The 20,963-nt window shown below is 33.7% G+C and overlaps 2 protein-coding genes across 2 annotated transcripts; one reads left to right on the forward strand and one right to left on the reverse strand.

The window, feature by feature from the left end:
- Window positions 1–9,479: 9,479 nt before the first annotated feature.
- Window positions 9,480–12,304, reverse strand: LOC106405274 (F-box/LRR-repeat protein At5g63520). The gene is made up of 10 exons (XM_013845849.3): window positions 12,051–12,304; window positions 11,845–11,949; window positions 11,674–11,766; window positions 11,314–11,427; window positions 11,053–11,154; window positions 10,916–10,955; window positions 10,623–10,778; window positions 10,335–10,522; window positions 10,145–10,266; window positions 9,480–9,933 (listed from the first exon to the last, which is right to left on the reverse strand). Exons 1-10 carry the CDS (start codon window positions 12,246–12,248, stop codon window positions 9,534–9,536), a joined length of 1,518 nt encoding a protein of 505 aa, XP_013701303.2. The 5' UTR covers window positions 12,249–12,304; the 3' UTR covers window positions 9,480–9,533.
- A 5,325-nt stretch (window positions 12,305–17,629) lies between these two features.
- On the forward strand, window positions 17,630–20,630 carry LOC106405253 (heavy metal-associated isoprenylated plant protein 7). The gene is made up of 5 exons (XM_013845831.3): window positions 17,630–17,800; window positions 17,901–18,189; window positions 18,778–18,980; window positions 19,314–19,404; window positions 20,016–20,630. Exons 1-5 carry the CDS (start codon window positions 17,792–17,794, stop codon window positions 20,585–20,587), a joined length of 1,164 nt encoding a protein of 387 aa, XP_013701285.2. The 5' UTR covers window positions 17,630–17,791; the 3' UTR covers window positions 20,588–20,630.
- The last annotated feature ends 333 nt before the right edge of the window (window positions 20,631–20,963 follow it).

The following is a 20,963-nucleotide window of genomic DNA, read 5'->3' on the forward strand; positions in this document are numbered from 1 at the left end:
ATAAAAAATAGCAAACAATTTTTATTTTTTTGTTTATAATTAAAATTTTAAATAATATTAATGTATAATAAAATTATATTTTATTATGAACTTATTACTTTATTTAAAAAAATTTAAATTTTCAATAAGATTTGGTTAGATTCTTTCTCAACATATTTTATTATAATTAAAAATAAAATTTAAATCTAAATTTCCTCAACAGATTTGTTAGACTAAAAATAATCATTATGTCATATTAAGGCATATTTTCCTTAATTTTATAAATTATAAATGCAAATGCTCTTCTAAAAACTTCATATGATAGCATTGGCCATAGAGCATTTGGAGAGCATTAGCATTTAGTAAATGCTTCTCTAAATGATTTTCTAACAATTGTTGATTGAATAATATAGACCTAAGTAATTAATTAAATGGTCATACTAAGACTTGTCTATATTATATAAAAAAGTAGGACTCTAAATTAATAGAATAGATATTATGAAATTTATAAAAATAACAAACAATTTTTAATTTTTTGTTTTAAATAAAATTTTAGATAATATTAATGTATAATAATATTGCATTATTAATTATAAAAGTAATTATTGCATTATTTTATAAAAATATTTAAAACTTTTAATAAGACTTGGTTAGATTTTTTCTCAACAGATTTTCTTATAGTTAAAATAAAAATTAAATCTATATTTTCTCAACAGATTTGTTTGACTAAAATAATCATTATGCCATATTAAGTAATTAATCAAATGGTCTTACTAAAACTTGTCTATAGTAGATAAAAAATATGAATCTAAATTAATAGAGTAAGAGGTAAAATAAATGTTTATTTTATTTATTCAAATGATAACAATGTAGTTGGCGGAAGAATCCGCATGAATCGGATTTGAAAAGGCAATAAAAAGATACAGTAATCTATACTATACTAAAAGGGAGATATAAGCCATGGAGAGGGTGTCCACATAGGATAGAAAAATCAACCAATCAGAGAACCCGAAATTGCCATGTCATCTCATTTTTTTCGTAAAAATAAAAAAACAATGCGAAGGTGAGAATCGAACCCGGATAGTATGATATATATATAGGACAGTTACCACTAAGCCATTGAAACTTTCTTGAACACATATACAAAAACCACTAAGTATATAATCACAAACTCTTATGTACATTTACAATAATATGAATTCAACTTTCAAGACTCCGATACTTTGTTTTGTAAAAAAAAAAAAGTAAGTGACTAAGCTAATATATTCTTAGAAAGTGTGAGAACGTTGACAAATATGAAAAAGCATAGATTTTTGTTTTCGTGATAAAGTTAAGATTTTGTAAAAGTAAGTTTAACATATAATTTTCGTGACAAATATGAAAAAGCATAGATTTTTGTAAAATTTTGACAAAACAACTCATAACATACTTCTCTAATGTCTTAATAAAATATTATTTAAGGGTGCAATAATTAAATATATTAATTCAATAAATTTTGTAATTTATAGACAAAACAATAACACAACAAATTTTGAAACATTTGTTTAACCTATCGATTTTTTTTCATGAGAATCCAACTAAACAAGATAAAAATAATAATTAGATTTACAAATATTTAATTACCATTTTATTCAATTTTGATTATTTTAAATTGTCATAATGTATCTTTTGAAGTTACAAATATGAAAAAGCATAGATTTTTGTACAATTTGACAAAACAACTCAAAACATATTTTTCTAATGTCTTAATAAAATGTTATTTAAGGATGCAATAATTAATATATTAATTCAATAAATTTTATAATTTATAGACAAAACAATACCACAACAAATTTTGAAACATTTGTTTAACCAATCGATTTTTTTTTCATGAGAATCCAACTAAAAATTAGATTTACAAATATTTAATTACCATTTTATTCAATTTTGATTCATTTTAAATTGTAATAATGTATCTTTTTGAAGTTACAAAAAATAATGTTCTTTCTTTATTACACTAGCATTATATATAGATTCTATATACACAAAATAAATATAATATAACAACATAAGCTTGCTTTCCCTGATTCATATGAAAACTTTTTAAGTTATCCACCAAAGCAAATTAATTAAATCAATGAAATTGTTAAAATACAGCAAATTAATATATAATTTTATTTTAAATTAAATTATTAAAAAGTTTTTTCGTTAAAACAAAATAATAAATAAGTAAAACTGATTTGATGGTAATTTTTATGATATATATATATATATATCAATTCCGTGAAAGAAATAGAAGCTTAATATGGAAAAAAATCTTAAATACAAAACCTCTAAAATTAACAAAAAAACTAATAAATTAAACTATGATATCACTTAAAAGCTTCTTAGACCATATTAATAAAATATTTAAGCGATAATTAGATAAATTTGATTTTTTTTCAGCAAAAATTTATTATTAATTAGCATCAGTTATTTCAAGATGTTTAAGAAATGGTGGACAAAAAGTAGAATGGACATTAATGATATATGAACTATGAATAGTACTTTGTGAAGCAGACTTAGATAACATATCTGCACATCCATTTTCAGTTCTTTTTGATGCCTAAATTCAATTTCTTCAGAGTAGTTATTCCACAAATAAATCGTATGAGATATTGTTTTGATATGTAGTTTTGTTTTTTCAATGTTAAGAAGATTGATAACTGCAAAAATGTCTCCTTCGTATATGATATGTCTATAACCGAGTCTCCAACATGAGACAAGTTTGTTTAAAAAGTAAATAATTTTATTTTTCTTATATTATATAATCAATATATATTATTTACTGATAATAAAAATATAGTTATTCATCGATCACAAATATCTATGCAAATATGTGAATCAAGTACAACAATCAAACAACATAATGATTTCCACATAGAAAATTTAAAAAATATATTTATGTTTTTTTTTGTCATCATATATTTATGTTATGTAGTCATATTTTATATTTTTTAAATAATGTATACAATATTATACATTATTTTTTAGAATTGAGAAATACATATATCAGTTAGACAAATTAAGCGATAATTAGACAAATTTGATTTTTATTTTGTGAGCAAAAAATTTATTATTAATTAGCATTACTTATTTCAAGATGTTTAAGAAATGATGGACAAAAAAATAGGATGGACATAAATGATATATGAACTATAAATAGTTTTTTGTAAAGCTGACTTAGATAACACATATGCACATCCATTTCCAGTCCTTTTTATGCATAAATTCAATTTTTTCAGAGCAGTTATTCCACAAAGAGATCGTATGAGATATTATTTTGATATTCAGATTTGTTTCTTGATTGTTAAGAAGATTGATAAGTGTAAAAATGTTTCATTCGAATATGATATGTCTATAACCGAGTCCCCAACATGAGACAAGTTTGTTAAAAAGTAAATAATTCTATTTTTCTTATATTATATAATAAATATATATATTTACTGATAATAAAAATATAGTTATTCATCTATCACAAATATCTATGCAAATATGTGAATTAAGTACAACAATCAAACAACATAATGATTTCCACAAAGAAAATATAAAAAATATATTTATTTATGTAGTCTTATTTTCTATTCTTTAAATAATATAATACAATATTATACATTATTTTTTAGAATTGATAAATACATATAATATCTTATCCGCGCGTAGCGCGGTTAAAAAATCTAGTTAATGTTTAATTGGTAAGCAATGCTTACTAAGCATCTAAACAAAACTTGACAAATTAGTAATTTATCAAAATTAATTATCTTTATGTATTCAACGTAGAACAAAGGTAACGCTCCCCAGTATATGTATGTATAAAGAAGAGAACCTCAGCTCTGTTATCATCACTTACAATCTAAATCACTTTGTAAACTAAACAAAAAAAAAAAAAAATGAAGCTCGTCTTCTTACTCGCCCTCACAGTCGTTGCATCTTGTATGCATCTATCTCTCCTTCCCTTTCTCTTAATAACCAGAAGTTTACACACCTCGTGCATGATAATATTTTTTAATACATTTTCAAGAAAACATATATAAATCATCATTGTTTTCAAACCATATTGAAATCATTGAAACATCATCTTTCTAATGAGTTGAGTTATTGGTAATTTATTTTGTTACGTTATTGATATGGTTGTGTGTGTTGTTTGTGAAGGTTATGCGAGAGAAGTGCCAGATAAGTTCCCTCCAGGTGTGACTCCAGACACTCCTCCATTTAGTTATGTTACTCCTCCCCCACCACCACCGGCCAATGAAGAAACTAAATTCCCTCCAGGCGTGACTCCAGACACTCCTCCATTTAGTTATGTTACTCCTCCGCCACCACCACCGTCCAATGAAGAAACTAAGTTCCCTATTAGTAAATAAACCTCATTCTCATTAATTAAGAAAATGTACAGAGAGGTGAGTTTATATACAGGACTAAACCGGAATCAATCTCGGTATGACTCAATATGTACTGTACCGGACTCAATATACAAGTATGACTCTATATACAATAACAGTCCCCCTTAAGATGGGACGAAGATATTAAGAAGACCCATCTTGCCCATTAGTCTCTGGAAAGGTGCTGGATAAAGAGGCTTAGTGAAAGGATCTGCCAATTGTAGATCAGTTCGAACATGAAGAAGCTTGTAGATACCAGCCACCAAGCGTTCTCGCACACTATAACAATCCATCTCCACATTCTTAGTACGCTCGTGAAAGACGGTATTGTGAGCAATATGAATCGCAGCAGTGTTGTCGCAGAATAATAGAGATGGCTTCAACAGAGGCAAACGTAACTCATTGAAGAAGTTAGTAAACCAAAGTAGATCATCCGAGACAACCGAGAGACTGCGATACTCAGCTTCAGCAGAGCTCTTCGCAACAACCTGTTGTTTCTTTGATTTCCAAGCGATCAATGAAGAACCAAGGAAGATACAGAAACCAGATGTTGAGCGACGAGAATCTTGACATGAACCCCAATCCGAATCTGCAAAAGCCTGCATCTGCATTTCAGCGTGAGAAGAATAGAACAGCCCTTGGCCAATTGTTCCTTTAACATAATGCAAAACTTTAAGCAGAGCCTGATGATGACTTTTTCGAGGAGCAGAAGAGAATTGACTGAGCTTGTTGACAGCGAAAGTGATATCAGGTCTGGTGATTTGAAGATACATAAGGCGACCAATTAGTCGACGATAAGCACCAGCATCAACAAAATCACCTCCTGTTTCGGTTGAAAGTTTCACAGCAGGGTCCATAGGAATTGAAGAAGGCTTGCAGCCAAGTAAGCCCGTATCATCAAGAAGATCAAGAGCATACTTACGCTGACATATATGAATACCCTCAGTAGATCGAGCAATCTCAAGACCAAGGAAATATTTCATGAGACCAAGATCACGAAGCTTAAAAAAAGACTTGAGCTGAGTCTTGAGCTGATCAACTGCCGTGTCATTGTTGCTGCAGATAATAATGTCATCCACATATACAATAACACATAGGAACAAAGAGGATGCATGCTTGAGAAAGCACGTATGATCAGAGTAGGTTTGAATGAAACCCAAAGAGGTAAGAGTAGTTGAGAACTTGAGGAACCATTGCCTTGATGCTTGTTTGAGTCCATAGAGAGATTTGTGAAGCTTACAAACAGCATTAGGAGGCAATGAGTCCCCCTTTCGTGATGCATATCCCGGAGGTAATTGCATATAAATCTCCTCATCAAGATCCCCATTCAAGAAGGCGTTAGAGATGTCTAATTGGTGCAAGGAGAAATTATGAATGGCTGAGAGGGCAAGAATAAGCTTTACAGTAGTAAGCTTGACCACAGGGGAGAAGGTTTCATGATAATCTACTCCTTCCTGCTGAGTAAAACCCTTGGCAACCAAACGTGCTTTATACCGCTCAACTGTACCATCAGCATTGAATTTTACTTTGAAAACCCACTTGCAACCAATAGGAGTTTTGTCCGGAGGAAGAGTGCAGATTTCCCACGTGCCAGTTCCTTCCAAAGCATCAATCTCAACGTCCATTGGATCATCCCAAACCAGAAGTTTCTTTGCCTCAGAATAGGTTTTGGGTTCTTTGATTTTATCGATGGCAACTAAAAAAGATAAGTATAATGGAGAAACCTTGCCATACGATAAGAATTGAGATATTTCATGAAGGGTTGAAGATCCTATTGCATTACAATAGTAATCTTTTAGGTAAGCAGGCTGTTTAGATCTCCTGTTAGATGTTTGAACAGAAGGTTCAGTGACATCAGTAGGAACTGCAGTGGGCAGATTCTCTACAGAAGATGAATGAGAAGAAGTCTCATCATCAGGAAGTGATGTTACAGGAGTCTTAGGAATCTGATCAGGGAAAAAACTTGAAGAATCAGAAGAGAGATCAGAACCTACTAATGGAAAGAGCTCTTCATGAAAAACAACATGACGTGAGATGTGAATAGAGTTGTTTGCGATGTCAAGGAGTTTATAACCCTTGACACCAGCAGGATATCCGATGAGGACACATGCTTTAGCTCGGGGATCAAACTTATGTCTGTTCTTAGGGGAAGTCGAAATGTAGCATAAGCAACCAAAAGATTTAAGCTGAGTGTAATCAGGGATTTTATTAGTGAGTTTTTCAAAAGGACTTTTGTCATTAAGAATAGGGGCAGGAAGACGGTTAATGAGGTGAACTGCAGTGAGAATGCAGTCACCCCAATAAGAGAGGGGAATGTGAGATTGAAAAAGAAGAGATCGAGCAACATTTAAGATGTGCTGATGTTTTCGTTCCACTACAGAATTTTGTTGTGGGGTTTCGGGACATGAATGATAAGAAATAATCCCTTTGGAATTATAAAAGGAGGTGAATTTGAGCTCAGGTGCATTGTCGGACCTAACTGCCTTAACCCGCCTATTGAATTGATTCTCGACCATAGCTATGAAGTTAGGAAACACGGTGAGCACATCAGACTTAGACTTAAGTAAGTAAACCCAAGTTGCCCGAGAACAGTCATCGACTATGGTTAGAAAATACCTAAACCCATCATGAGTTGGAACTGAAAAAGGCCCCCAAGTATCTATATGAAGAAGATCAAAAGGATTCCCACTTAAATTGTTTTAGATGTAAAAGGAAGATGTTTCTGTTTTGATAAATGGCAAACTTTACAATGAATATCAGGTTTACTATGCTTAGGGAAATCTAAAATGTTTTGCATAGCTTGTAACTTGGACATAGAGGGGTGCCCTAGACGTTTATGCCACGTATCTAAACTAGAAACAGAAGCAACAATTATTGGAGACGATATACCTGGAGAAGATAAAGACTCTATATCCAGGAAGTAAAGGTTTGCAACTTCTCTACCCATTCCAATCATTAATTCCCGTGTAGGATCCTGAATACCACAAGAAGATTCATCAAACCAAAGCCGACAGTGAAGACGTTTGGTGAGGCAGCTTACACTAAGGAGATTGAACTTAAATTGGGGAATATACAAGACATCAGATAGACGAAGATCACTACCCAACTCTATGGAACCTATTCCGACAATGTCAACCATTACTCCATTAGGAAGCGAAACAGAAGTATCAGGGAGGGATTTAAATGATAAGAAAGAGGATTTTTGGTGACAGATGTGATTAGTAGCGCCAGAGTCAATGACCCATGCGTTAAGAGCTGTAATGTTTTGGTTTGTGGAACAGACATAAGGCCTATCTAATCCGGTGAAAGAACAAAGAATGGAGGGATGAAAATTACCGGATATAGGACAAGTGGTTGAAGAAGATGAAGGGATGGAAGCTGAGACAGAGTGAACTTCTGGAATGGGATGAGACGCAGGAGGCTGAAGCTTGGTGCTTAGGAAGGAAACCAGCTGCTGAATCTGCTGTGGTGATAGATCCTCGGACGTAGTCTCAACCAACTGAACACTGTCATTAACTGCAATATTTGCTGAAACCGCAGGAGAAAACCTCTCAATGCTGTCAACCTTAGGAGATGGTTTCATGCTGTTAGGATAACCATGCTTTTTGTAGCACCGGTCAACAACATGTCCAGGACGGTGACAAAATGAGCAATAGGGACGATCTTTCCTTTGGTAACCAGTAGACGGATTAGAGATTGCAGAGTTGACGTGTGTCGAGGCAGGAGACTGAGAGACTTGAAAAGCTGTAGCAGTATTAGCACCAGCAGCTAACTGAATGCAAGCTTCCTTCTGACTGTCTTCTTGATCAAGTAGATTATATATCTCTGAAAAAGAAGGTAGAGTCTTTTTCATGAGAATCCTGCTTCTGATGCTCTCATAGTTGTCATTCAAACCCATCAAGAAGTCTATTATGCGATTAGTCTCACGCTCAGCTAATAGCTCTTCAACTGTGTGATTAGTGGTCTGAATGTTAGACAGCTCTTCCCACATTGACTGAGTCCTTGTGTGATATGAAGATAGAGATAGACTGCCTTGACGAAAAGCCTGAATTTGATGACGAAGCTTGTACAAACGAGGAAGATTGGACTTGTGATAGCGCGTATGGAGATCAGTCCAGATATCAGAAGCATTCTTGAAATACAAGATGCTAGTGTAGAGCTGCTTAGTAACGCTATTCAGAAGCCAAGATTTGATCATACTATTGCAACGACACCAGATTCTATAATAGGGATCAGCCTCAGGAGGTTTGACTATGGATCCATCAACGAAACCTAGCTTGTTCTTAGCTTCAAGACTAGTCGTCATAGCGATAAGCCAAACACCGTAGTTGTTACCATCTAACTGTTCCGCAGCTAGTACTAAGCCAGGATGATCGGAGTTAAGTAGATGATAAGGCGAATGAATGTTATCGGGAGAGTTCGATACCTCAAAACGATCTGAGGACGAAGAAGGTGAAGATCGCATCGGACTGACACGAGAAGGAGCTCCTTGACTATCGCGCGGCGCATGTGAACCAGCACCGGGAGTTAATGGAGATCCAGATCTAGATCCAGGAGGATCTGGAGAAGAACGACGATAGCGTGACTTGCAGTTCCGCTTTCCCATTGATATCAATCGCAGCTGATTGTGAAGATCGAGAGCTGAAATTGCACGGGAGAACGGTGAGTGTTGCAAGAAACGGAAAGATCAGAGTACGGTGGCGAAGAAAACGCCGATGAAGCGCCGATGAAACGCCGGTGAAGCGCCGATGAGACGCCGGTGAAATCGAATCGCGGAAGAGTTTGTTAGGGAATGAGATTCTGTTGCTCTGATACCATATTAGTAAATAAACCTCATTCTCATTAATTAAGAAAATGTACAGAGAGGTGAGTTTATATACAGGACTAAACCGGAATCAATCTCGGTATGACTCAATATGTACTGTACCGGACTCAATATACAAGTATGACTCTATATACAATAACATTCCCTCCAGGCGTGACTCCTGACACTCCCCCATTTAGTTATGTTACTCCACCGCCACCACCAACAATGAGAGAACACTGATTTGTAAAATATACAAATGTGATTGATAGTTTGTATTAAAATTTTACCTAATATAATTTGAAATAAAAGTTTTTCTTCAAAACATAAAACAAACAGATGTGTTAGGATTAAGAACATGCATAAGAGACAATAAGATAAACAGAACTAACAACGTGAAGACATCTCTGACTGATAGTTACTTGCTTCTCCTCTCCCTCATCCACGGACAAGCTTCTTCCGATTTCACCGTCGCAGAATACACCACCAAAACGTAGCTCCGGGAAGTTCTCCAAGAACGGTGAGGTGTCCGCGTTTGGACGGCCAAAGAAGGAGTCGCCACGTCCACTACCGGCGAAAACAAACCCTCCAACAACTTCGTGTTTGTTTGGTTTGGACATGATGTTTCTAAGCTGAGAAGAAACAGCAGTTAGTGATGCTTCAGCCACTTTGAGATCAGGGATGTAAACTTGGAAATGGTCACCCGTTTTGATTCCAGCGCCATTGACTGTAAGATACTGCTCATCGGCTCTGCATAAACCAAAACGTATTTAAAAAAAAAAAAAAAACTTAAATGGGTCAAAAGGAACAGATTCAATGTTCAAACATCACTAGGCAGTGGTTAAGAGTCTAAACCGATTTTAAAAAAAATATGATTTCAAAAAATCATTTCGTTCATACCCGATTTGCCGACTAAACCAATTTTTAGAACACTTCGTGTAATAAAACTTGTGAAACTTACCCAGTAACTTGATGAAACACAAGTGAGGCCATGATCTTTGGCTTCTGATCCAAACCAACTGAGTATTTTCTTCTTTTTATCACTCCAATGTATGGATCAGCCTCCCAGAGCGGGTTTCCTAACTGAATATCATATCAGTTTAGTTACAAAAGTCTAGAGAATGGATAAAGAAAAGTTTTCAGAAGAGTACCAGATTTGCTTCTATGTCATCTAGAATTTGTTCTCCATCAAGAACCTCCGCTTCTCCAATTCTTTTTGCTGTCATAAGTGTAGCAGGCCATTTAGGGAGAGTACTAATGGCATTAGCCACCTTGTACCTCAAATCAACCGGTGACAATCCTCTTGATATTGCAGTGTGAAACTGAACTCGTCCAGCTTCTGCTTCATATACGTCAACAACTTGAGTTGAGAAACACTTGGGTAAAGTAATCAACAAACGTCTCATGGTGTAGATGATATTAAAAGCACAGACACTTACCAATGGGTCTGTGTCTATCTCTTGCGAAGATTAGACCTGCAAGAACTCTGCTCTCGTCTTTATGCAACTCAACAGTTCTTAATTCATTAGCACGTTTATGTAAAAACTCTCCCTTTTGATCACCCACAATAATGGTTTCTGCAGGCATGGCATAGTCTGCAATGCATAAAAATTACATTACACTAATTAAAAATGAAATGTTTCAATAGTGCTCTGCACTTCAGTCTCAAATAAGTAAATACTTTTGGCTTTAAAAAATTGAAAAAAAATGTACCACAAGGCAGTACTCATACCCAATTTTCGAATGATAGGTTCTGTGGCATGAGTATCCTCCTACAAAATACAGCATGAAGACACAAACACACACATAAGCATAGAATTGAATACAATCCACACGTATATCACAAGTAAAACCCAAAGTATAGTTCACCCCAAAGAGCATGAGACAGGCTGGTGCAGCATGATCTGAAACCTCTGACACGAAGTTCCTAATATCCATCACAAATTTGTCTCCAATCATAGCTTCAGTCTCCTGCAAAGATATCCACAATACCCACTCTATTTATAAAGAAAAGCATTATGATACACAGTAGTTTTCTTTTTCTATAAGCAAATGAAGCAAATCTATTCAATTAAAAAAAAAGCAAATTATAATGTTGAGTACACAGATGGTTGTTTGTTAGATAAATACCTCTTTTGATTGAATTACAGGAATAACGTCAACTTTGATTCCTGGCAAGTAGCCAATGGTCAACAGTATAGCAAAACTTGGACAAATGTGCATGCCCTGATCATTCTGTTTGACCTGTAAACATGATATATAAGCTTAGAGCATCTCCAAGGGGACTCTATTTTTTCCTTTATAATTTACACTAAAATAGAGTAACTCTATTATAGAATAACACCATTGGAGCAAAAGTTACACTTTAATAGAGTTACTCTATTTTAGTGTAAATTATAGAGGAAAAAATAGAGTCCTATTGGAGATAGTCTTAGAAAAACAAAAACAAAACTCAATTATTCTTGAGGAAATGAAAAAAACAATCAAAACCTCTCCAGCCTTGTCGTTACACACTTCTTTTCCCAATACTCCAGCAACTATGGATACAATAACAGGAGCCCTTGTTCCCACTCTTTTAGTTATCTACATTACACATCATCACCTAATATTAAAATCAATAAAAAACAAAGATGGGGGAAGAGCATTAACGAGCATATATACCAGACTCAAAGTATCTTCCATGTTCCCACATGTAATATTCGCAATTACAAAATCTGGTCGAATTGGATCAGACAAAGCCTTATCAATTGCTTCTTCTACAGCTTCCTGCAATAAAAACACACACAATTACACTAAAGGTTCCTCTTTTATAATTGCCCACATGTCAAAATCAAAACTTTACATGAAATTAGGGTTTCTGAGCTTACGAATTGATGAGGGTTTCTGGAGAAAGCAGAAACCATTTTGGGGCGAGAGAGGATGCGATTGCAGACGATGTTCCACGATCGGTTAACGCAGGAGGCGAAAGCAAACGGTTTCGCGGGTAATCGTTGGAGAATGTTCTGGAGAAGATCGTCGTTCATGGAGGCGATGAACGCCATATCTGTCTTCTTCGATTTCTCCATCTTCTTCTTCCGCCGTGAGATGATAATGTATTTGGTTCTTCTCCGGCGAATGTGTTTGGGCTTTTTTTTCTTTTACAAATGACATTGGGCTTTTTATAAATAGGCCCAGCGTTATTTTCTTTGATATCAGGCCCAATATCTTAATTTTATTTGTTCCTAATGCATTTGATATGATATAATTTTTTGTAAAAAGCTTATTTAATTTTCAAAACTATATGCGATCACAAAAAAAAAGAGTATAATGATTTGTTTTTAAAACCTTATGATGCTTTGTGGATATAATTTTAGTTGCGACATTTTATATGATAAAATATTGTTTAACATAAAAATCAATCTAAACAACTAATTGAATAGTTCCCTTCACTTATCAAAGTGCAGTGAAACAAATTTACATACTTTCAACTTTCAATTTAGAGTTGATAAACTGAATAGCTAATGGAAACATATTCGGATATCACTGACAAGACAAAATAAAGAATAAAACCCACAAAACATTGAGATAAGAAAATCTTATCTTTAATATGTCACATTGTACTTGTTTTGGATGCAGACACAAAGTATCTTTGGTTCTGTTCAATATATCTTTAAGTTTTTAAACGAAGAATCTTGTTTCCAATCTCAACATTTGTTTCATTAAAGTGTTATTGGTTTTTGTTAGGATGTCTATTGTTTTTTTCTCTAAAAGGCGTTACGAAAAGCGACCAGCCTCGTGAGTGTGCATGTTGGATGGTTCATTGTATTTAACCAATCCAACTTCAAATCCGGTGACTTAACTTATGCAGATGTATAAAAATTCCGTGTGAAGTTTATTCTACTAATGTTTGTTTTACGCTGCACACACTCAAAGATCTACACATATACACTTTAACATATGGTTAAAAATGTTTGTTTTACGCTGCACACACTCAAAGATCTACATATATATACACTTTAACATATGGTTAAAAATGTTTGTTTAGATCGATGGTATCGTACTAATACCACGTAATACGTGGAAAAACTACCATGGCCATGAAACATTGGTAGGAGGTCATATCAAAGAAGATTATATCAAACACATGAATGAGGAGAATATTATATCTATAAACCAATGATCTAAATGACATTATGTTCAACGTTTGTTATGTGGTATTCTCTACTATAACGTAAGTGTCATTGCATCACAATCACCATGTAATTGTACATTTTCACCCATTTCTACTAAAGAATGCCAAGAAAATAGTATTATTAATTCATTACCACTTTGGAAATAAATAATCTAACGTTAGATGAATGAACTTTTCTTATTATATACCACAGTTAACTTTTGTAATCATGTATTTAGTTAGGTAATTATTGTCACGCTCTTTTGACTAAACTTCTGAAAGAATTAATCGAAAAAAAAACACTACTGAAAGTTTTTCAAGGCCAACAACTTCCACCGTTGAGTTTGAGGTGGGCACAACTCAAGAATGATGTGGATTAATAAAGAAAACAAGAGCCAACAAAAACGGCCGTTACGTCATTACTATTGCTGACTCTGCGTCAGCTCTTGGATTCGTTTTCTCTGCTGAAAGCATTTAATTATACCATATCCATCATTTATATCACTGCCATAAAAGAGCGACAAAATCTCATATTTCACCAAACTGGATTATTAAAAATATGAGCATACCGGTTATACTCATAACAATTGGGGTATTTTTTTCGTCAACTGATTTAAAACTAAAATGAAAATCATTGACCTTTTATACTGGCATGTGTATAGTTAAGATTATTTCAAAATAAATTAGTTGTACATAGGAAATGTTATAAGGAAATTCAGAGCCTCTTTTGGTATAACAGTGCTGATGAGCTTCAGTTTCTAGTACTTATTAAGTGCCCAAAAACATAACGAATCAAACAGGCAATCGTAATTATACTAGATCAGCTATATTATAAGTTTTTTCTATATTGTAAGTTATTAATTTCATCACTTGATTTCTCACCCTTTTACACCAACAAAGTTAGCACCTGAAACAATTTATTTGTTTCTAGCATTATTTTAGCATGTTTTGTTCTGTAAAATTATGTTTGCTATGTTTTGTAACGTATTTTATTTTACGCGCTCGATACTATCATTGAAGTATCAAAATAAACAAGGGAAAATAAACGTAAGAAACTAAGAATGATATATACTCTTTTTAAGTCAAAAAAAAAAAGAGAAGAATCCAAGTCCGCAAAGTCCACATGTGTAAGCCTCGGTAATGCGAAACTTTGTCCCACAGTGCGTACCAAAGTTCCTGCACCAACGTGTGAAGTCTTACCTGGCGCCACGTCAGGATTCAATGCATGGGAAAATTGAGGTGATAATGTTAATACTTAATACTAATCAGTTTCCACGAAAACAAACTAAATTTATATGTACAAATTTTACAAACTCATCTAAAACTCGTAACTGGAGCTTGTCAACAAAAAATATTTGGTTATATAATACTACTGTAGTGAGAAAATCGAATTTTGAGAAACATGTAGATGATGGTAAACATATATATATGCTGGTGGAACCAGCGACGTATTTTTATTATCTGCCTGTTCGTCTGTTACCCTACCATTTTTATCCAGGTGATTCATCTGAATGTTATATAAGTAGAGGATGCAGCTGATATCTATACACTGTATAAGTATTTCTTTCTAAGACATTGTACTTACAGCATGATTAACAAAAGGTTCTTAAAGTTTCTTATATTTCGCTAAATAACCCATGCTTTTAGTCTCGGAAAACAAAATTTCTAAAACGCTGCATTCAGTATAAATGGACCAAAAAGAAAACACATTTGATTTTAACTTTGACAAAGATAACCAATAAACAGCCATCGCTTACTTTGATGTAACGGAAGTTCACCCTAAGTGGTTCATTTATACTTACCCTAAATTCAACAAATTACTTAATTAGACTAAGTTACCAAGATTTTGCCACAGAATAAAATAATAAAAAGACTATGTTGTCAAGGATTTAATTTCTTTTCGGTTTCAACAAACAACACAACCATTATCTTCTTCTTGATGTTTTCTTTTTATTTTGAGAAAGACCACTATCTTCTTGTTTCAAAAAAAGGAAAACATCATATAAACTTTTTAGTCGAGGTAAGAAATCAATTCTATTCAATCACTATCTGGGAGAGGAAAGACAATTGAACTTATAAGTTGAGGTAAGAAATCAGTTTGAAAGCATAGTTCAAGATTAATTTAGAATACAGAGATAAATTGTCTTATGGAAACTATATTCGTAGACTATAGTCTGGATTTTAACTATTTACTCCAAGAACGATAAGTAGAATTATTTTTTTTTTTTTTTTTTTGGTAAAATGTTAAGATTATTATACCAAATTTTCTTTTTTTACAGAAATACGAAGAAGACTAGAAACGGAATTGCAGAAATTAAAACTAAACAAAGCATCTATAATGAAAATGCACTTTCTATTACAAAGAAGAATAGCCTAAGAGATGAACCGGAGGTAACGTAGAGACGATGACCCAAAGGAGAAGTGTGAGGGGACTAAGCTCTCAGTTGCCGCGAGCTCCCAGAGAGAAAGGCGGCTCAAACCTTGAAACAACGGGTAAAGACCTACAGCTTCCAAGAGACTCAATCATCAACACAACCACAAAGAAATACATCACGATGCTGCAAACCCATTCAACATCGCCCCACCGGCAGCACGAGGAGGAGTCCACAGATAGGCGGTGCCGTCGTGCGGGACGGTGAACTGGAGATTGCTGCCTCCAACCCTCCAAACCCAAGACCGTATACACCCATTTAACCCACCGAACAAGAGGATCAGTGAGACATATCGGGCACACCTCCTCCGGAAAAGAGCAACCTTCGAACTAGTAAGAGAACCGAGTGCCAAACTACCTCCTATCCACACTCTACAGACCATACCGCTTTCACAGAAGCTACAACTCCAAAAAGATGACGCCTTTATTGCAGGAAAGAGAGAGACTTACGCGCTGCCACAGTCAAGAGCTCGACTCTGGAAGACAGAGACCACCAATGAGACAGAGACCACTAATAAGTAGAATTATTAGTTTCATAATACCATATCTTATCTATATAAGTGATTAACCATATTCAACAGTAACAAAATATTGTTTTTTCCACACAAAAGGAACACTAGCTCACGTTGGCTACTTCAAATTTCTACTAAGTTTATTTATGAACGCCGAGTAGAGTACTTTCATAATGATTTCAGTTAGTCAATATGACAAGAATATTCAGTTTTTCAAAAAGTTGGTGATTAATTATGGTTTTAATAATAAATATCACATATATGTGCGTGTGCTGTATTGATTAAAGGTTAACATGTGCCACTATGTCACCATTGTGCTCCCTTCTGTAGATTGATTTTTAAAATAAAAGTTCACTGGAACTTTATGTTTAGCAAGAACGCCCACAGGTATTAGTTGTTATCACGAATGCCGTGTTTGTTCACTTCACCATGAACATCTCATGTTACATGCATTTTATTCCGTTACTCAATTGTGTGTGTATATATTTATGTATATATTTTCTAAACATATATTCATGTATATATTCAGTATAAAATTCGAGAGTAAAGAAGTTCTCTAGAGATTGTAAGAATTAATTATTTTTCTTTTCACTAGGTAGATATCAGTATAGAAGTTTATCTTGTATATATACATGGGTTATTTACTTATTTCTAATCCGTAACAAAACAAACAACTTACGAAGATATAATTTTCATATGAAAGTTAAAATATTTATGACTTAGAAGATTTTGATTAAAAATATTTACGACTGAGAATAATTTGATTAAAAATATTTATGACTGAGAGTATTTTGATCCATTGTTTAGAAGTAATTATAATTTTAATTCTATTGAAAATAGCAAGGAAATTTATATTTAAAAACATATTGTTGATGTAATTATATATCAACCAAGATAAAATCTGTAATGCTTGTAAAAATAAATAATTTTGAAATTAATTTGGTTTCCACAAGGGCAACGCTCGATTTGGAAAGATTTCAAAAATGAAAACCATTGCTATATAAAATATTTAAACCATTAATTAAAATTCTGTATTTAAAATTTGAAGATATAACTTTTAAAAATACATGAGCGAGTCCATTAACTGTCAATCTCAAGAACTAGAACTGCGTTTTGACAGTTTTAACTTCTTTTCTTTTTGAAGCCAGTTTCAAAAAAAAAAACTTCTTTACTTTTTTCATCGACAGTTTCAGCTACATATAGATAAACACATATTGCGTGACTATTAGGTGTATTTCGACTGATAAACTATTGAATGAAATATAAAATTACGAACTAAAATAATAACCAATTAACTTCAAACAGATTCACGTATAAGTCATGTTTAAAAGGGAATAAAACAAAATAATTTACATTTCTTTTCAGATCTTGAGGTCCACAGTTCCACCTTCTTACCAACACCCAAGTGGTTCTTTAGAGAGAGAGAGAGAGCGTGAGAGAGATTTATAAGCTTCACTTTGGGCATTACAATTTTTTGTGAACATTGAAACACTCAAAACTTAACCAAAAACAAAAATGGGAGAGGTTCAAGAAAATCCCAAACTCTTATATCATCTTTTCAAATCTCATAATAATAATAATAATTTTGTTCTAACTAAGACTTTAATAATTTATTTGGTTCCAGGAAGAGAAGAAGCAAGAAGCACCAGAGGAGAAGAAAATGGAGGAGAAGAAACCAGAAGAGGAGAAAAAAGAAGAAGGAAAGAAAGTGGAGGCTGATGAGAAAAAGGGAGAAGATTCTGAAAAGAAAACTCAAGAAGGAGAAGCTACTAAAGATGCCAAAGAGGATTCTCCTCTGGCGGCACCGGAGGCTCCAGCGCCACCTCCACCGCCGCAAGAGATTGTCCTTAAAGTTTACATGCACTGTGAAGGCTGTGCTAGAAAAGTCCGCCGTTGCCTCAAAGGCTTCGAAGGTATGTATTAAGAATATACTATATCTAAAAGTACATACTTCTTTATATCAGTTCTGCATTTTCATCTACATGTAATAATCTTCTAAAAAGAAATAATACATTTTCGTTTTATTCATAGACTAATTTCTCAAAATCCAAACGTTTGCCATCTGCTTTTACAACACAATTTTATTTGTTTAAGATGATTAATCTTGTGGTTCATTTAAAAATATATAAAACAAACACTCTAAACAAAAAATTGCCGTTTGATTTTTTTCCACCAAATTACATATTAGAAAAACAAGCATCAGATAAGTAAATTACTGTAACTATATATTGTTTCTGCCAATTACAGTTTTTGGTTAATTTGGTGTATAAGTATAATTAATATTCGTCTTTTTTTAATATTCGTCATATATTTTGTATGTAGGACCACACAAAGTTTGGGTTATGCTTTTAAGTATTACCATTACAAATAAATAAAAGAAACAATCAAAGTATAACATTCTGTTTTTTGGTAAACATGGCAATATAATGATATATATATATATATATATGACTATATACAAATATGATTTGAATCTTGGATTTTTGGTTTAATTGATTTAGGAGTGGAAGATGTGATGACTGACTGTAAAGCGGGTAAAGTGGTGGTGAAGGGAGAAAAAGCTGACCCATTGAAAATCTTAGCCAGAGTTCAAAGGAAGACCCACCGTGAAGTGGTGCTTCTTTCTCCTATTCCTCCGCCATCTCAGCCGCCGGAGAAGAAAGCAGAGGAGGAGAAGCCCAAAGTGGAAGAGAAGAAAGTGGAGGTAACTTTCTTTATTGTAATTTTTTTTGTCTAGTAATGAATTTTTTAAAAAAATAAATAAAGGTAATTTTAAGGGTTGCTTTTTTGGGGATGTTTATAACTATTTATTCAGAGTAACGATTAATTAATATATCATTCAGTTAAAATAAGATTATTCTCTCTTTCCAGTGAATTCACGTGGGGGTGTACTGGTAGATTAGTATATTTTTATCTTTTTATTGATGGTTGTAGAACTAGATTTTTTCTGATTTTATTATTATAATTTAATTTACATATATGGAATCTGGATTACATAGTCGTTTTATTTAAATTTCCGACGATCTTTTTGTATCAGCCTCCCGTAGTAGTTACGGTGGTCCTCAAGGTTCACATGCATTGCGAAGCTTGTGCGACGGAGATCAAGAAACGGATCATGAGAATGAAAGGTTAGTTTTTTTCTACTAAATTGTTTAAATAATCTAATATTGGTTAAGATATTGGACTTTTTATACAATAAGTCCAATATTTAATAGCTTTTATCTGTTTTTTTTACAATAGCTTTATCTGTGAAAGCAACACTTCAAACTTAAAGGAAATTTACTGAAAAGTGATAGGTAACAATTAAAATGAAAATATATGTTTTGGGGGGGATTTTAGCCCTTTTTCTCGTCTGTCCTGACTATCTTCGGTAGATAAAACGTTTCAATATCTTGCATAATCATCCACTTGTCACCAACTTTATATCGTCTTTCGTTAGTTCTTTTTCTGATTACCAGAGCTTTCGTTAGTTCTTTAGTCGTATCAAATTTGGTCCATACAATTTCAAATCTAGATGATATTGCTAGTTGTTCAAAAAAAAAAAAAAGATGATATTGCTTCGACTTTAAAACACATGCACATGTATTATTTATTTATTTATAGTCATTCTAACTTTTAAAAAGCATATGTTATGTTATCGTTTTTTAATAAATTATATGTAGTAGGGTCAAAATGTATATAGCCCTACTTTAGTAGCTTTTTTAATTATTCATTTTTGTTTGAAACAAATAACTTTTAGGAGTGGAATCTGCTGAATCCGATTTGAAAGCTTCTCAAGTGACGGTGAAAGGAGTGTTCGAACCGCAAAAGCTCGTAGAATACGTTTACAAGCGTACTGGAAAACATGCTGCAGTTATGAAAATTGACCCACCACCTCCGCCGCCACCTGAGGAAGCTGCTGCCGCCGCGGAAGCAGAGAAGAATGAAGAAAGAAAAGGAGAAAATGGCGGTGGAGAGTCCAAAGGCGAGGAAGGGAAGGACGAGAAAGCAAAGACTGATGAAGAGAAGAAAGAAGGTGACGGCAGCAAAGGTGAAGCGGGGGAGAATGGCGGTGGTGGGGAGGAAGAGGCAAAAGTTGTGGAGGTGAAGAAGATAGAGAATCCATATTTCTACTATCATTATCAGCCGCCGCGTGTGGCAATGCCGCCTTATGCCTATCCTCATTCCTATCCACCCCATGCATATCCTCCTCAAGCATATCCTCCCCATGCATATCCTCCTAATGCATATCCTCCTCATGCATATCCTCCTAATGCATATCCCCCTCAGATATTCAGCGACGAGAATCCAAACGCATGTTCCATAATGTAACAAAGAAACTGCAAACGCTAAAAGAATATGTGGGAAATATTTTCTAGAGTTCATATCGATATAGTCCCACACATTGCTCAAGAGAGGGCAATTGCGCCCTATCCTTTTTCAAAACTACATGTAGATTTTAGATTTCAAATATGCCCCTTTTGTTACCACATTGTGTTTTTTTTTTCTGGTTCAAATTACCACATTGTTTAAAGTATATATAAACCCCGTTTTACAAAAAAAAAAGAGTAAAAAGAAATTATCGGTGAATATTAGTAATAGTTAGGTCACTTAGGTGAAACACTTTATCTCGCATGTAGGAGTGTTCAATCCGGATATCGGTTCGGTTTCGGTTCGGTTTTTTTCGGTTTTCGGTATTTCGGTTAGT

Source organism: Brassica napus, chromosome C2 (genome assembly GCF_020379485.1).
Source record: "Brassica napus cultivar Da-Ae chromosome C2, Da-Ae, whole genome shotgun sequence".
In the NCBI taxonomy this organism is placed as follows: Eukaryota; Viridiplantae; Streptophyta; class Magnoliopsida; order Brassicales; family Brassicaceae; genus Brassica; species Brassica napus.

Excerpts from the sequence above, each read along its gene's own strand:
- LOC106405274 (XM_013845849.3), bottom strand. The coding sequence starts at position 12,248 with ATGGAGAAATCGAAGAAGACAGATATGGCGTTCATCGCCTCCATGAAC. Across the intron at positions 11,767-11,844 it reads TGGAAGATACTTTGAGTCTG|ATAACTAAAAGAGTGGGAAC; the intron begins GTATATATGCTC and ends TGTGTAATGTAG. Across the intron at positions 11,428-11,673 it reads GTAACGACAAGGCTGGAGAG|GTCAAACAGAATGATCAGGG; the intron begins GTTTTGATTGTT and ends TCATGTTTACAG.
- LOC106405253 (XM_013845831.3), top strand. Across the intron at positions 18,190-18,777 it reads TTGCCTCAAAGGCTTCGAAG|GAGTGGAAGATGTGATGACT; the intron begins GTATGTATTAAG and ends TAATTGATTTAG. Across the intron at positions 19,405-20,015 it reads ACGGATCATGAGAATGAAAG|GAGTGGAATCTGCTGAATCC; the intron begins GTTAGTTTTTTT and ends AATAACTTTTAG.